Here is a 17,275-nt window from a genome sequence, read left to right as displayed (position 1 = left end):
CCTGGAGAAGAGAATAACTACCCACTCCAGTATTCTTGCCTGGAGAATCTCATGGACAGAGGAGCCTGGTGGGCTATAGTCCGTGGGGTGGCAAACAGTCGGACATGACTGAGCGATAAACACACATACACATGTGTAACGTACTTGGCATCAACGACATAGAGTTAACAGCTGTTATTATTTTCCTTTGTTGCTCTCCCTCAGCAAGGGTTGCTCATTAGGAAGACATTACTCAGGGTTACTGCTACTGTCCAGGAACTGTGTACTGCACAACTCCAGGGGGCACCATTCTCCCGGGCTGCAGGCTGTGAAGAGCAGCAGCTCTGAACTTCATGCAGGATTCCCCTTGGGAATTCAGAATGCACAAAGATCCAAAATATTTTGAGTTGGATTCCCCCAGAGACAAGGCTGTGAGCTTTGGTTTACTTGAATGATGACCCCACGATGGACCTCCAGGGGAGTGAAGACATGAGACCAGGGAAGGGAAGGAGTCAACACAGACCCTTTACAAAGCAAGTCACTACTGAGGAAGCTTAATCCCGTTGGGAAGGCAGTAAAGAGGGTTCTTCAAAGATGTCCCATCAGAGGGGCAGGAAGCTGCAATATTTATCCTCCAAAGTTCACCCGACATCAGCTGAGGGTGGCTCCCAAGGAGATTAATTCCCTGGAAGCGTAGTCCATCCTTCACACACCCTAGCTGTTTACAGGACGTCACTGGCAGCCTGTACTGGGATGGTGAGTGCCAGAAGTGTATTAATGGGCACTGATAGTGTCTCCTACGTAGGGTCTGGCCACCCTTTAATCATGATCGAGTGATGGAGAAGGAGTGGGAAGAAACATTGGCCAAATCCTGGTAGGTCTCGGGCCCTGTCGACGCCGCTGTATCAACTTCCATCCCAACTGTGCAGGCTAGAGATGATGATCCCTGAGTACAGACGAGGAAACCAAGGCTCAGGCCAAGGACACACAGCTGTGGAAGGTGCTGATCCAGGTCCGTCTGGATTTAAAACCAGTGCCCTTTCTGCTGGGCATGAGAGACCTTTTGCAAACAGGAAGGCATCTACCTAGTGCTGTGAAAGTCCAAAATTGTATCACCAGAGAGTGTTAGGAAATTTAAGGGATCCAGGCTGGCCACTTCTCATGTGTTTTCAGATGTAAGAGACAAGAGAGCCTGCGCCAGCAGTAGGGAGAACCAGTGACCCGTTCTGAACGTGTTAGTCACTCAGTCGTGTCCAACTCGTTGCAACCCAATGGACTGTAGCCTGCCGGGCTCCTCTATCCATGGATTCTCCAGGCAAGAATACTGGAGTGGGTAGCCGTTCTCTTTCCCAGGGGATCTTCCCAACCCAGGATCAAACATGGGTCTCCTACATTCTAAGCCGATTCTTTACCATTTGATCACCAGGGAAGCCCTGACCCATTATACAGATGGAAGGAATGAGGCTAGAAGGATGATTCAGCGTCTTGGCCACCTTGCATATTCTCAGTGTTCCGATCACCAAGCCATAATGGAGAGCAGCCTGCAGAGAGAGGTGCCCTCCAAAGTGTTCCCCAGGCCCCTGGGACTCCAGCCTTCCCACAGGGCATTACAAGGTTCTCTGTGAATCCACATGGTTTCCCTCTAAAAACAGAATGGGCAGGACTGTAGAAACACCGCACATCGGCAGGTTAACTGCTCCTAGAACTAACATCCCAAACCTGTGCGCCTCCCCACCCCCACCCCAGTGGACACCTTGACCAAAGGGAGACTCACAACAGCAGCTTCTGATCCCTCTCTGGCCCTTTAAGGCCTCGGAAAACCTCACTTTACTTGGTATTCAGGGCATTCAGTTCAGCTCTGCTTTCTAAGCTGGGAGGTTCAGGGACTCATTAACAGATGCTGAAATGTCAAAGGGAGACCTATCTGAGCTGTGCTGGGCTTACAGAGTCTTCCTTCTTCCCAGCTTGCAGTCTGGCCTCCCTGCATCCAAGAAGGCAGGAAAAGACCACCTGGGAGATGCCAGGGTAGGAATTCTACTTCCTCTAAGGAGCTAGATTCATAGACTTTTGCCTGCCCCTTCCCTGGGGTCTCAGATGGTAAAGAATCTGCCTGCAATGCAGGAGACTTGAGTTTGATCCCTGGATCAGATTGGGAAGATCCCCCAGAGAGGGGAATGGCTACCTACTCCAGTGTTTTTGCCTGAAGAATCCCATGGACAGAAGAGCCTGATGGGCTACAGTTCATGGGGTCAAAAAGAGTCGGACACGACTGAGCAACTAATACTTTTACTTTTCACAAAGAGAATCAAACTCCAATGTCAAGAAACCCCAGAGTGACAGCCTTGGCTTTGTGAATGGTTAGTGGCCAAAGGGGAGTGAATACACATCACAGTGTTTTGGAAATGCCCAAACAGGGTCTGGGGCTGGTTTCTTAGAGAGGGGTAGCCCAGAGTGTAGGGTCTCAGAGCTCAGATGTTCCCAGGCTGGAATCCAGATACCTGTCAGCTCTGTGGCCTTAGGGAATCACTTCCCCCTCTGAGCTTGTTTCCCCTTCTGTTTGATGCGGAGAGTGAGACCTGCTTTGTCATTAGGAGTATAAAGTGTATCACGTGTTTACACAGTGCCTGGCACATGAAGAGTATTTGGTAAGAGTATTTGATCAAAAGTGGAACGATCTTAGACTTAGATGCCAGTCTTAGCTCTGCCTCATAATCTGGGTGACTTTATCAATTGGTTTCAGTCCTCTGAGACTTGCGTTTCCCTGTCTTAAAAATGGGGCTCCTTATACCACCAGGGCAATGCAAGTGTTCAACGAGGCCATGTGTATTCAGCTTAGTTCCCAGCTAATAGCATGTTTGATGTGACTATAACTATCTAAGGGGGCTTCCCAGGTGGCACAATGGTAAAGAATCCACCTTCCAATGCAGGAGACACAGGAAATGCAGGTTCAATCCCTGGGCCAGGAAGATCCCCTGGAGGAAGAAATGGCAACCCACTGCAGTCTTCTTGCCTGGAAGATTCCATGGACAGAGGAGTCTGGTGGGCTACAGTCCATGAGGTCACAGAAGAGTCAGACATGACTGAAAGAGCAAGCATAAGCATCTAACCATTATAGTAGCATTATTATTATTGGAAGAAGCATCGAATTGGGAGACCGAGTAACCTGGCTTTATTCTCACTCTGTCCTTAGCCAATTTTGTGATCCTGGAAGCTAGAGTGCCTCCTTGAACCAGCAGTGGCAGCTACGGCTCGCGGCTACTGTGAAGATTCAACGGATCCAAAGCACCCAGCCAGGAGCCTGGCATCTGGGGAGGCTCAACAAACACTAGTAGAGTCTAGAGAGAGAAGGGGAGGCCCTTTATTTCTGAGAGCAAGGCTAGCATCTCTTTGTCCTGGCACCTGAGTTGGCATCCAGCTAACTGAGTTGTCTGGTTAAATGAAGGTTTGTGCACACCACTTCCGGCCTCCCATCTCATTGCTGTAAACCTTAGCTCAAATGGGCTTCCCTTGTGGCTCAGCTGGTAAAGAATCTGCCTGCAGTGCGGGAGACCTGGGTTCGATCCCTAGGTTGGGAAGATCCGAGAGGGGAAAGTCTACCCACTCCAGTATTCTGGCCTGGAGAATTCCATGGATGTCCACTTTCACTTTTTCTCAAATACCTGACTCTCCTGCCTGTCCTTGCCTTGTATGGCACATTCTCTGAGCATCATTAAAACCTTCTTGTCTGGGAAGGCCTTACAAATAGCTATGACAAGAAGAGAGGCGAAAAGCAAAGGAGAAAAGGAAAGATATAAGCATCTGAATGCAGAGTTCCAAAGAACAGCAAGAAGAGATAAGAAAGCCTTCTTCAGCGATCAATGCAAAGAATTAGAGGAAAACAACAGAATGGGAAAGACTAGAGATCTCTTCAAGAAAATTAGAGATACCAAGAGAACATTTCATGCAAAGATGGGCTCGATAAAGGACAGAAATGGTATGGACCTAACAGAAGCAGAAGTATTAAGAGGTGGCAAGAATACACAGAAGAATCAAACAAAAAAGATCTTCATGACCCAGATAATCATGATGATGTGATCATTCACCTAGAGGCAGACATCCTGGAAAGTGAAGTCAAATGGGCCTTAGAAAGCATCACTACGAACAAAGCTAGTGGAGGTGATGGAATTCCAGTTGAGCTGTTTCAAATCCTGGAAGATGATGCCGTGAAAGTGCTGCACTCAATATGCCAGCAAATTTGGAAAACTCAGCAGGGGCCACAGGACTGGAAAAGGTCCGTTTTCATTCCAATTCCAAAGAAAGGCAATGCCAAAGAATGCTCAAACTACCACACAATTGCACTCATCTCACATGCTAGTAAAGTAATGCTCAACATTCTCCAAGCCAGGCTTCAGCAATACATGAACCGTGAACTCCCTGATATTCAAGCTGGTTTTAGAAAAGGCAGAGGAACCAGAGATCAAATTGCCAACATCCGTTGGATCATTGAAAAAGCAAGAGACTTCCAGAAAAACATTTATTTCTGCTTGATTGACTATGCCAAAGCCTTTGACTGTGTGGATCACAAGAAACTGTGGAAAATTCTGAAAGAGATGAGATTACCAGACCACCTGACCTGCCTCTTGAGAAATCTGTATGCAGGTCAGGAAGCAACAGTTAGAACTGGACATGGAACAACAGACTGGTTCCAAATAGGAAAAGGAGTACGTCAAGGCTGTATATTGTCACCCTGCTTATTTAACTTATATGCAGAGTACATCATGAGAAACGCTGGACTGGAAGAAACACAAGCTGGAATCAAGATTGCCAGGAGAAATATCAATAACCTCAGATATGCAGATGACACCACTCTTACGGCAGAAAGTGAAGAGGAGCTAAAGAGCCTCTTGATGAAAGTGAAAGAGGAGAGCGAAAAAGTTGGCTTGAAACTCAACATTCAGAAAACGAAGATCATGGCGTCCGGTCCCATCGCTTCATGGGAAATAGATGGGGAAACAGTGGAAACAGTGTCAGACTTTATTTTGGGGGGCTCCAGAATCACTGCAGATGGTGATTGCAGCCATGAAATTAAAAGACGCTTACTCCTTGGAAGAAAAGTTATGACCAACCTAGATAGTATATTCAAAAACAGAGATATTACTTTGCCAACAAAGGTCAATCTAGTCAAGGCTATGGTTTTTCCTGTGGTCATGTATGGATGTGAGAGTTGGACTATGAAGAAGGCTGAGCACTGAAGAATTGATGCTTTTGAACTGTGGTGTTGGAGAAGACTCTTGAGGGTCCCTTGGACTGCAAGGATATCCAACCAGTCCATTCTGAAGGAGATCGACCCTGGGATTTCTTTGGAAGGAATGATGCTAAAGCTGAAACTCCAGTACTTTGGCCACCTCATGCGAAGAGTTGACTCATTGGAAAAGACTCTGATGCTGGGAGGGCTTGGGGGCAGAAGGAGAAGGGGACGACCGAGGATGAGATGGCTGGATGGCATCATGGACTCGATGGACATGAGTCTGAGTGAACTCCGGGAGATGGTGATGGACAGGGAGGCCTGGCGTGCTGCGCAATTCATGGGGTCGCAAAGAGTCGGACACGACTGAGCGCCTGAACTGAACTGAACTGAACTGGGGTGACCGATGAAATGGGGCTTCACCTCTGTGCACCCTGGGCCATGGGATGGGAGACCACGGGACCCCAGTGGCATTTGGGGGTGTGGCGATTCTTCATTTGGAAGGCGGAAGGCCGTCCTGTACAGAAGAGAATCTGCATAGTCTAACCTCCTCCTTATCATTTACACGTGGGGAAACTGAGGCCAGGACCACAGCACCCACCACCTTCGCTTCTCCCCAGCCCGGAGTGAGAGGTGGGGAAGTGGAGGAGACGGCGCTGGATAGCAGGAGTCTGCAGCATGCTCCAGAGAGTAGTCATTTAACCCAATTCCAGATGTCCTCTCAGCTTGCTAGATTTCCCTCCACCACGAACAACTTCAGGCTCCAGGGTGCCAGGTGGTAGGGATAATCACCGGGGTGCCTTTGACAGCTGAGATTTAAAATTTTCATTCCTAGACTCCCTCCCCCTCCTCCACCATCCTTCTGCCTGAGGAGTAATTTCATATCTTTTTCTCTGCACTTAAATATAGGTATGCTAAAAAAAAAAAAAAAAAAAAAAGGCGGGGGTTGGTGGCGGTGGGCTGCGTACCAGTACATAGACCCAGATACATACATGGATGGAGATATACAATTTTTGCAGCTTGCTTCACTTGCCCCAAGGGTAGCATCATGTTTCTGAGTTAATCCTCAGCACGATTTTGCTGACAGTGGGTCTTCAGTATTGCCATACAACCTCCCTTTCTAAGCCCTGTCTCTCTCATTTGTCACATGAGGGTTTGCTATGGACCCTGCAGAGTTCTCAAGAAGGTAAAATGAGATGGCATTTACAAAGGTCTCCGAAGGGTGGATAACACACGGTAGTCACCGACACATAGTAGACACTCACTAAACGGCTCCTACCTGTGTGCTCCTGGCTTGGATTCACTCGTCAACAGCGTCCTTTGTTTTCTGTGAAAGCTGTGCTTCCAGAAAAACATGTTCAGCTCAAATTTGAGAACCATGGAACCCAATTTAAAATGGGCATCAATAAGCCTTTAGATAAATTTGACAGGGGCCACTTTTAATTGTTAAAATTTGTCTTTATTATATTAAAAAATAAATGTGCACTGTCAAAAAGGTTGGGAAAGAGGTTTACAGAAAAAGATAGAAATAAAAATTGTCTATAATCCTATCCAGTCAGTCAGAGTTCTCCAGAGAAACAGAACCAGCAGGCTGTGTGGAAATGTATAAATTAAGAGATTGGCTTAAGGAAGTGGCTCATGAAATTGTGGAGGTTGGCAGGCCTGACATCCAGAAGCTGAATTCCTTCTTCCCTGGAAAACCTCTTTTATTTTCCTCTCTCATTCTTTCAACTGACTGGAGGCAGCTCACCCACGTTTCAGAGGGAAAGTGTCCTTAAAGTCAGCTAACTATAGATGTTATTCCATCTACAAAAACCTCCCTCAACAACACCTAGAACAGTGTCTGACCAAACAGCTGGGCATCATAGCCTCACAAGTGGACATAAAACGTAACCATCACACCTACTATTCAGAGATAACCCTCTAGAGATTTATATTGAGAGATCATTTGTGTACACAACTGACATTTTATAATAGGTGGAGTGTCATCTTTTCAGTTTTTATTTGGCATCCTATCTTGAATACATCTTTGGAGAGACAAAGCTCTCTCTAAAGTAGCCTTTAGCCTCCTTATTCTTATGGGGCATGAATCCCAGTGTGTCATCATCCCACACAGTATTTGTCCACACTTCATTGTTGGACAATGAGGTTGTTTTCAGTCTTTCCTGTGTTAATTTAAATCATTTCTGCAATGAGCATTCTTACTGATAAATCTTTACGTGTATCCGTAGTGAATGCAGAAGGTATCCACGCAAATCCTCTTTACCACCAGTGGCTCACATCTGCCCCCTTGCCTGAAAAATGATCCTTGACCCAACAGCTTCCCAGATGACAGGCACTGAGGAGGGGTGGGCAGACAAGGCCAAGGTCAGACCCTTTTCCTTAAAGTGGAACCAACCTTGTGATGTCACTTACCCTCCAGGCTGAAGATGGTACCCAGCTAAGGTCACAGGCTTACTTAGCTCCTCTCCTCCTCTGCCCGCTTCCCTCTCACCATTCTCCTGAGAGCACGCCCTCAATAAAACACTGTCTCAGGGTGTGCTTCAGGTAAACTCAGCTGAAGACAACAGCTGAGTATTGCTTTGAGGATAAATTTTATTAAAAAGGTAGCAATGGTCTCCAAATTTTCTACTATGTAGCTTGAATGCTTCCGCACTAGGGAATTAAAGGGAATCTCTCCAGTAAATCAGCCTCTTGTAGCACTGCATGGGGCAGACACTCTTGAGGTACTGAGTGTCTCCCCCAAAGCCCAGGATGAGGGGGCAGAGCACCCCAGTGCTGGAAGAAGGAGCGGGAGGACCCTGGACCCCTTGTCTTCCCTCCATCTCAAATGCCCAACCCTCTCCTGAGATCACGAAAATCCTCCATAGCATCTAAGTTTCCACCACCAAGGATGCGAAAGTGAGAAGTAGGAATGGTGGCAAAGAAAAGGGGATTGTATGGCCCAGCAAGAACATCTCAGCAACCCAGGTTGTGGACAGAGATGCTAGGGTTGAGGACATTCTTGGAATTTTCTAGCTCATGAATCTCCACCATGTGTCCTTGCGTCTGCTGGGCGTCAGTTCATCAGTGCCTCCTTCAGAAGGTGGTTCTCCCAGCCTGCATCTGACTGTTCCTTTTCCCCTTGGCTCTCCAGATGGAAGTGCAGTCTTCCGAGGCTGCTTCCGCAGGCCCGACAACCTCTCCCTGGCCTTGCCCGTGACGGCCGCCATGCCCAACATGTCCGTGGACAAGTGTGTGGACTTCTGCACGGAGAAGGTGAGCCTGCTTTCACACACGGAATTCCAGGGAGGGCAGTGTGGGGCAGCTGGAGAAGCGAGATGCTTGGCTGGGGGAGCAGCCACCTGGCTGCTCTGAGGAAGGTTTTGACTGCGACATGTGACGCAGGAGGGGAACTTGGATCCAAAGGCTGGGAGTTGTGCAGGGTCTGTTTCTTTCCCTCCGAGGAAGTGTGTTTGTTCTAATAGTGAGGACCGCTCAGGAGTGAGGGTGACATGTGAACTGGGCCTAGAAGCAGGCATCAAGGATTGCCAGGTAAAGCCCAGGACAATCCCACTTTGGACAAGAGTGAGTTCCCCATCGCTGGAGGCATGCAAGCAGAGGCAGGGCAGGTGTGGCATCAAGAACTTCGGGTGCTGGATAGCAGCTGGACTGGGTGATCCAACTGGATGGTCCTTTCTCAGCTTGAGATCCCTGATGGATGGCTGACTGTTTATCCTTCTTCCCCAGTCAGACAGAGAACTCCACAAGAGTAGAGGCTATGCCTAAAACATTTTGTGACCACTCTTGATACCCAGCATGGAGCTAAGCTCATCACTGGCATCCAGTGATATCTGAGAAGCTCCCTCCAACATTCAAGGTGAGCTAATTATATGATGGTCCACAGGAGAACCCCCACTTCCCCACCACAAGAAAGTGGTTACCCATTTCATTCATCCTCTCAGCTACTATTTGATGAGAACCTCCCTTGTGCCAGGCCCTTGTGCTCAACGCGGGGAGCGCAACGTCAGCGAGATGTGGTCTTTCCTCAGTGATGCTGGCATTGGCTGGGGGCCGCTTTGTGGCTCCTCCTGGGTGCTCAGCCCACACCCCAGCTCCTGAATGCTCCCACCTGTTCTGTCATCCTGCCTGGCTGTTTCTTTCATCAAGGCTCCTAATTCACGAAGCACCTTTCAGAAAGATCGAGAGGCAGCAACATCGTAGAGGCTGCCACTTACTGAGCCCCTCCATGCACCCCTCTGTCCCATGGGTCACACAGCTTACCTCTCACAACAAGGCTAGGAACTGGGAATTTTCCTCCCCATTTCACAGATGATAAAACCAAGGCTCAGACAGTCACTTCCCAAGCTCACAGCACAAGCAAGTGGCAGAATGGGTTCTGACACCAAATCTATGGTCTTCTGAGCTCCCCTGGAGACTCCATGGGCTTCCTAGGTGCGCTAGTGGTAAAGAACCCACCTGCCAATGCAGGAGACATAAGAGATGCAGGTTCAGTCCTTGAGTTGGGAAGATCCCCTGGAGGAGGGCATGGCAACCCACTCCAGGATTCTTGCCTGGAGAATCCCATGGACAGGGGAGCCTGGCTGGCTATGGTCCATAGGGTCGCAAAGAGTCGGACACAACTGAAGCGACTTAGCATGCACGCAGTCAGAGATGCCCACAGAGAGGCTTGCAGGAACTCTTCAAGGTCCAGGAGCCGTTTAAGGGCAGCCAGGTAACTTCAGGTCACCAAGCATTTCCTGAGTGCTTGCTCTGCTCCCTGGAGGCCTCCTGGAAGGTCAGGGGTGCTGTTCATAAGATTTTTAAAAGTTTGACCATCTTTTGGTCCAGCTTTCTCTCTTGGCCCCTCCCATGGCCTCCCCTCCAGGTGGACATCCATCTGTCCTGAGGGCCCAAGGGGAAACTACAGATCAGCTAGTGGTGAGGGACAAACAGGAGATGGTGAGGTCACAGGGTAAACCAGCGTGGAAAAGTGTCCTGCTGTACACAGAACTGCAGGGAAGGGAAGGTGTGGGCAGGTTGTAGGGGCGTGTGGGGTACAGGAAGGCCCTGCTGCACGCCTCCCTCTTCTGCTTTCCCCTAATCTCCTTAGAAGGGGCCACAGGGGAAAACTGGAGGGGATTAGGTAGACAGGGGTCCAAAGCTGCTTGTGCCAAGTGGTGGAGGGTCTGAGACTTAGGGGGGTCAGAGGGGGCTTCAGTATGTGTCACCGGCTAGAAAACAGCCTCCATCACAGCCCAGGCTCAGCCACCTGCCTCCCAGCAGCATCTCTCTGATCTTAGGCTAGGTGCTGTAGCTCAGATTCAGTATCTGAAAAAGAAACCAAACCTACCGTGGCCAAGCTCACCGGATCCAGCCCCAGAGGTGTGACTTTGGTTTGTTAGCAGATTATTCCTGGACCAGCTACCAGGGAGAATTCGGCTCCATGGGTCTGAGCAAATTGGACAAAGGACAGTCTGTTGCCCTCCAAATCTCAGGTCCAGCCTGCTCCCACTTAGCTCTTCCAATGAGCAATTAAAGCAATTAGGAGCCTCTCACCAAGGATCGGACACGACTTAGCGACTGAACCACAACTCCCAGCAAAGACAGTGGTTACACATGGGTAATGACATCCTCTTTGGCTTAAAAGAACAGTTTCAGACAGCTTTTCCCAAAGCATGCGCTTCATACCATGATCAGCCCCAGAAGATTGACTGGGGAGTAATTCAAGGCCATGAGAAAAATTTTCCTTTTTCAGTTTTCTTTCAGGTCCTCCAGGAGAAAGCTACTTCTCAGTGCAGCAATGGCTTTAACACCTCTCTCCACTACACTAATCTCCCTTTTGCAGGAAAAATGGAGCTGACCCCAGGGAGTTCTTGGCAGGCAGGGTGCCTAGTTAGAATTTAATCACATGGTTTTGTTTCTATAGTATTAGGGTCTACAGTATGAAAATATATGAAAACGCTACTTCTCAATCAGTACTACTTTTGAGAGTGATAAAAAAAAAAAAAAAGAAGTTCCCTTTGAAATCTGAGTCTCAAAGCGTGACTGGAAATGTGTGTCTCAAAAGGAAACAAATGGCACAAGTGCACGCTCCTGCATGCGTGCTGAGTCATGTCCGACTCTTCGCGACCCTGTGGACTGTAGCCCTCCGGGCTCCTCTGTCCATGGGATTTTTTCAGGTGAGAATACTGGAGCAGGTTGCCATTTCCTCCTCTAGGGGACCTTCCCAACCCAAGGAATCGACCCCAAGTCTGCTTCTCCTGCGTTGGCAGGAGGATTCTTTACCACTAGCACCACCTGGGAAAGCAAAAAGTAAAACTGTGTGAGGCAATGGGCATGCTAATTAGCTTCATTGTGGTGATTATTTCACAGTGTATGCATATATCAAAACATCAAGTCATACGCCTTAAATAAATGTGATTTTTATCTGTCAATTGTAGCTCAAGAAAGCTGGAAAATATAAATAGTACAGGAGGTACGCAGACAGGACAGAATCTTCCTAGTGAAGCCTGGGGACCCTCGAGGTGGGGAGGGTGATGGAGAAGGCGGCGGTTGGAACACAAATCCTGTTTGCATCCAGAGTCCAGGCTGCCGGGGGACTCAGCGACTTTCTTCCCTTCCTCTCTCGCGTCATCCCCAGGAGTACCCGCTGGCAGCCCTTGCAGGTACTGCCTGCCACTGTGGCTTCCCCACCACACGGTTCCCCCTCCACGAGAGAGAGGACGAGCAGCTCTGTGCCCAGAAGTGCAGTGCGGAGGAGTTCGAGAGCTGCGGGACCCCCAGTTACTTCATCGTGTACCAGACGCAGGTCCAAGGTAAGCCAGCCCCCACCCCACGCAGCAGGCCCCCAGACGCTCTCCCAGTGACCGCCTCCCACCCAGAGGTGCTCCAGCCAGCCCGCCAGCAAGAGAAGCGTGCAGGCTAGGGGGCAGGGGGCAGAGGCAGGGCTAGCGGGCATGACCAGGCTTAGAGATCCTGGAGGGGCAGCATAGGGAGGGCCCTCGGCAAGCGGGATGGCTCTGGAGACCTTCCTCTCCAGCCCTCACACTGAGCACCCCTTGGTGTCTCTTCCTGTAAAGGCGGCAGAGAGACTGAGCGAGAAGACATCTGAACTGGGAGTGGGAGACTTGGGTCTTCAACCAGACCTCCAGCCAGATCACTCACACGATCCTGGCCAAGTCATTTCTCCTTTCTGGGCCTCAGTTTCTCCATCTGTAAAATGAAGCTGTAGATTGTTGGCCTTCCAGTTCTACAATCCTGCAAATTTATAATTTCTTCGTCTCTTTCTCCATCTTACTCATCCTTTCTACTTTCATCTTTCTCCCTTTGCCGGTGGAACCCACACTTGATGTTTATCTCCTCTTCCACCTCTTGGGGGCACCAGGCAGTGATGGTGGTGGTGATGATGGTGCTGGTGAGGATGGTGAGGATGATGGTGAAGATGATGGTGGTGACGGTCATGATGGTGGTGACGCTGATCATGGGGGTGATGGTGATGGTGACGGTGAGGATGGTGGTGGTGGTGATAAAGGTGTTTGTGATGAAGGTGATGGTGATGATAGTGATGGTGATGGTGGTGGTGATGGTGGTGATGGTGGTGGTGATGATAGTGATGGGGATAATGATGGTGATGATAGTGATGATGATGGTGGTGGTGATGATAGTGATGATGATGGTGGTGATAATGGTGATGATGGTGGTGGTGGTGGTGGTGGTGATAATGGTGATTGTGATGGTGATGATGGTGGTGATGATGGTGATGATGATGGTGGTGATAATGGTGGTGGTAATGGTGATGGTGGTGGTGGTGGTGATGATAGTGATGGTGATAATGATGGTGATGATAGTGATGATGATGGTGGTGATGGTGGTGGTGGTGGTGGTGATGATGGTGGTGATAGTGATGGTGATAATGATGGTGATGATGGTGATGATGATGGTGGTGATGATAGTGATGATGATGGTGGTGATAATGGTGATGATGGTGGTGGTGGTGATGGTGGTGATGATGATGGTGGTGATGGTGATGGTGATGATGATGGTGGTGATGATGGTGATGATGATGGTGGTGATAATGGTGGTGGTGATGGTGATGGTGATGGTGGTGGTGATGATAGTGATGGTGATAATGATGGTGATGATAGTGATGATGATGGTGGTGATAATGGTGATGATGGTGGTGGTGATGGTGATGGTGATGATGATGGTGGTGATGATGGTGATGATGATGGTGGTGATAGTGATGATGATGGTGGTGATAATGGTGATGATGGTGGTGGTGGTGATGGTGGTGATGATGATGGTGGTGATGGTGATGGTGGTGATGGTGATGATGATGGTGGTGATGGTGGTGGTGGTGGTGGTGGTGATGATGGTGGTGATAGTGATGGTGATAATGATGGTGATGATGGTGATGATGATGGTGGTGATGGTGGTGATGATGATGGTGGTGATGATGGTGATGATGATGGTGGTGATAATGGTGGTGGTGATGGTGATGGTGATGGTGGTGGTGATGATAGTGATGGTGATAATGATGGTGATGATGGTGATGATGATGGTGGTGATGATAGTGATGATGATGGTGGTGATAATGGTGATGATGGTGGTGGTGGTGATGGTGGTGATGATGATGGTGGTGATGGTGATGGTGATGATGATGGTGGTGATGATGGTGATGATGATGGTGGTGATGATAGTGATGATGATGGTGGTGATAATGGTGATGATGGTGGTGGTGGTGATGGTGGTGATGATGATGGTGGTGATGGTGATGGTGATGATGGTGGTGGTGATGATGGTGATGATGATGGTGGTGATAATGGTGGTGGTGATGGTGGTGATGGTGGTGGTGATGATAGTGATGGTGATAATGATGGTGATGATAGTGATGATGATGGTGGTGATAATGGTGATGATGGTGGTGGTGATGGTGATGGTGATGATGATGGTGGTGATGATGGTGATGATGATGGTGGTGATAGTGATGATGATGGTGGTGATAATGGTGATGATGGTGGTGGTGGTGATGGTGGTGATGATGATGGTGGTGATGGTGATGGTGGTGATGGTGATGATGATGGTGGTGATGGTGGTGGTGGTGGTGGTGGTGATGATGGTGGTGATAGTGATGGTGATAATGATGGTGATGATGGTGATGATGATGGTGGTGATGGTGGTGATGATGATGGTGGTGATGATGGTGATGATGATGGTGGTGATAATGGTGGTGGTGATGGTGATGGTGATGGTGGTGGTGATGATAGTGATGGTGATAATGATGGTGATGATGGTGATGATGATGGTGGTGATGATAGTGATGATGATGGTGGTGATAATGGTGATGATGGTGGTGGTGGTGATGGTGGTGATGATGATGGTGGTGATGGTGATGGTGATGATGATGGTGGTGATGATGGTGATGATGATGGTGGTGATGATAGTGATGATGATGGTGGTGATAATGGTGATGATGGTGGTGGTGGTGATGGTGGTGATGATGATGGTGGTGATGGTGATGGTGATGATGATGGTGGTGATGATGGTGATGATGATGGTGGTGATAATGGTGGTGGTGATGGTGATGGTGATGGTGGTGGTGATGATAGTGATGGTGATAATGATGGTGATGATAGTGATGATGATGGTGGTGATGATGGTGATAATGATGGTGATAATGGTGGTGATGATGATGGTGGTGATGGTGGTGGTGGTGGCCCTTAGGGACTTTCTTTGTTCCAGACTCAGTGTTGAATCCTTCGCATGCATTTTCTCGCTGATTCCCCTCAGCTTTCCTATGAGGCAGGAAGAGTCATTATGCCTCCTTCACAGGTAGAGAAACTGAGACTCAGAACAGGACTTACCTGAGATCATGGGGTTTATAAAATTTCTAGAAGAAAATCTTTTCTCCTGCTAGAGGCATGATGAAGGCTGAGTGGCACTTGGAAAGGTAACTTGTTGGGATGCCCGACCCAAAGAAAACCTGCGAAGGCGTACTCCAGCATCTGAGAACACTCTCCACCTATGCGTGTCAGTCCTGTGCCAAGCCTCATCTCACTTAATTACAGAAAGCCCACAGTAAGCCTACGATCAGGACAGTATCATCCCCATTTTACAGACGGGAGAACCGAGACTCAGAGGGCTTGAGAACTGGCCATAATCACACATCTGCAAGAGGGGCTTGCTTTCAGGTTTCTGACTCCACAGGCCAAGCTAGAAACCTCTGACCACAGGGCAAAGGGCACTCCGCACACCCTCTGGAGCCTGGAGAACTAACAAAACACCACTGGGCTAGACTTCCTCTTCATCTCCCAGGACCTTAGCCCATGTACGGTTGCACAGGTTGAGCACTGCGCAGGCACAGCCTGAGGGAAGAGTGATGCTTGAGAGCCAGCCCGTGCTCCGCCTGCTGTGCTGTGCACTCGGGCCGACAGTGCGTCTGCTCAGGGGAAGGGGTGGGTATCTTGATCTGACTTGCACAAAGGTGCTGTAAGAGCTAGCGGCAGCCCCACCAGCAGTCTGCCCCTGTGTGGCCTGCTGTGGGGTAGTGGTGGCCAACTGCGGCTTCCTCCCTGGCAGCTGAATCCCACTAAGAGCTCAGTGAGCAGGAATGTGTTTCGCCAGGGTGGCCTCTGGCTTTATTTACACTCCAGTGAGGAAGGATGAGTGTTTGTTAGGTTCCAGGAAGAGTTGGTTAGTCTGTACAAAACTGTGTAGCTACAGGCTGGGGGGAGGGTCACACTCAGCTTAATTATCGCGTGACCAGGAGCAGCTCTGATGTGAACAGGACCCGGAGCCTATTCAGTAGCCCCTGGCTGATGGGTTTGCTCATTCCCAGGCCACTACTGCTCTTCAGCTCCCACGTCGTACTTGCAGGACCCCCACCCTGGGGAGGTTTGAAAGTCATGTGGTTCATGAAGCCACCAAGAGCATGGGCCAGGATGACTGCCATTTATTGAGCACCTACTGTGTGCCAGGGACTACCTGAGCTCTTTAGACTGAATTAACTCATCTAATCCTCACAACAGTCCAACGACGTAGGTACTGCGATTATCACCATTTTACAAACATGGCAACTCAGCACAGAGAGGCTGAAGAGCTCAGCCAGAGCCACACAGCTAGGACAGAGCAGAGCTGGGATTCAGACCGAGGCAATCTGGGTCCTGAGCCTGCACTCCCGATCTCAGCTTCTCAACATGCCCTGCACATACTTCCCGTTCATTGTCCATCGGATCCTGTAAGGTTTGTCAGCCCCACTTTAGAAGTGAGGAAACTGAGGCTCAGGGAGGTAGAAAGCCTTGCTCAACATTGCACAGCTAGGCCGTGATCAGCCTGGACTGAGGCCAGGCCTGTCTGATTCTAACTATGTACTACACTGCCTCCAGCATCTATTTTGATTTGTGGAGCTTAAGAACCAAATACACTTCCTTTTTAATGCTGAAAATAAGCACCTTTACTTCGCCTCCCAGACAGTAGTTAAATGGAGAATTCTGCTTTCAGGGGAAATTGAGGGGCCCGGTTCTTTCTCTCTCCCAACATTTTATTATGAAAAAAATGTCAAAGCTCCAGAGAATAAAAAAAATGGGAAGAGTTACACAGTGAACATGCTAGACTTATCCTACAGATTTTACATTTCTCAACGTTATGGTCTGTTTACTTTCTCATGCATCTCTTCATTTCTCCATCCCTCAATTTTTCTTCCTGGATGCATTTCAAAGTAGGTGCAACATGATTACATTTCAGTCCTCATATCACTAATTGTAATTCAATATTTGCTTATGGTTTTTCAAAGTAACATTTACATGGAGCAAAATGCACAAATTTTGAGTGTACTGTTTAATGCCAACTGGGTCCTATCAAATCCACACCCCTGTCAAAATTATAAAACATAACCACGTTCCAGAAAGTTTTGTATCTAGGCTCCTTTTTTGCAGTGTGTTCCCATGAAAACTATTCCCAGACACCTGCTTGGCTTGATAAAGATGCTTTTCCGCTTGTTTGTTTTCCCAAAGTCTGCTCTCCTCTGAACAAACAGGTTAAACATGCATGGCAGGGGAAGAGAGCTGGTCTCTGGCTAGTAGCATCATTACT

The 17,275-nt window shown here is 48.8% G+C and overlaps 1 protein-coding gene across 3 annotated transcripts in view; it reads left to right on the top strand.

The window, feature by feature from the left end:
* Nucleotides 1-17,275, top strand: part of WSCD2 (WSC domain containing 2) — a 119,786-nt gene that overhangs the window by 89,042 nt on the left and 13,469 nt on the right. For all 3 annotated transcript variants that reach the window (XM_069558009.1, XM_069558008.1, XM_069558010.1), the window contains 2 exons: nucleotides 8,340-8,461; nucleotides 11,826-12,000. In XM_069558009.1, coding sequence (XP_069414110.1) covers nucleotides 8,340-8,461; nucleotides 11,826-12,000 — 297 coding nt within the window. The remainder of the gene's footprint in view (nucleotides 1-8,339; nucleotides 8,462-11,825; nucleotides 12,001-17,275) is intronic.

Source organism: Ovis canadensis, chromosome 17, assembly GCF_042477335.2.
Source record: "Ovis canadensis isolate MfBH-ARS-UI-01 breed Bighorn chromosome 17, ARS-UI_OviCan_v2, whole genome shotgun sequence".
In the NCBI taxonomy this organism is placed as follows: Eukaryota; Metazoa; Chordata; class Mammalia; order Artiodactyla; family Bovidae; genus Ovis; species Ovis canadensis.
The sequence above is the reverse complement of the archived record's forward strand: the minus strand, read 5'-3'. Positions and strand labels throughout refer to the sequence as shown.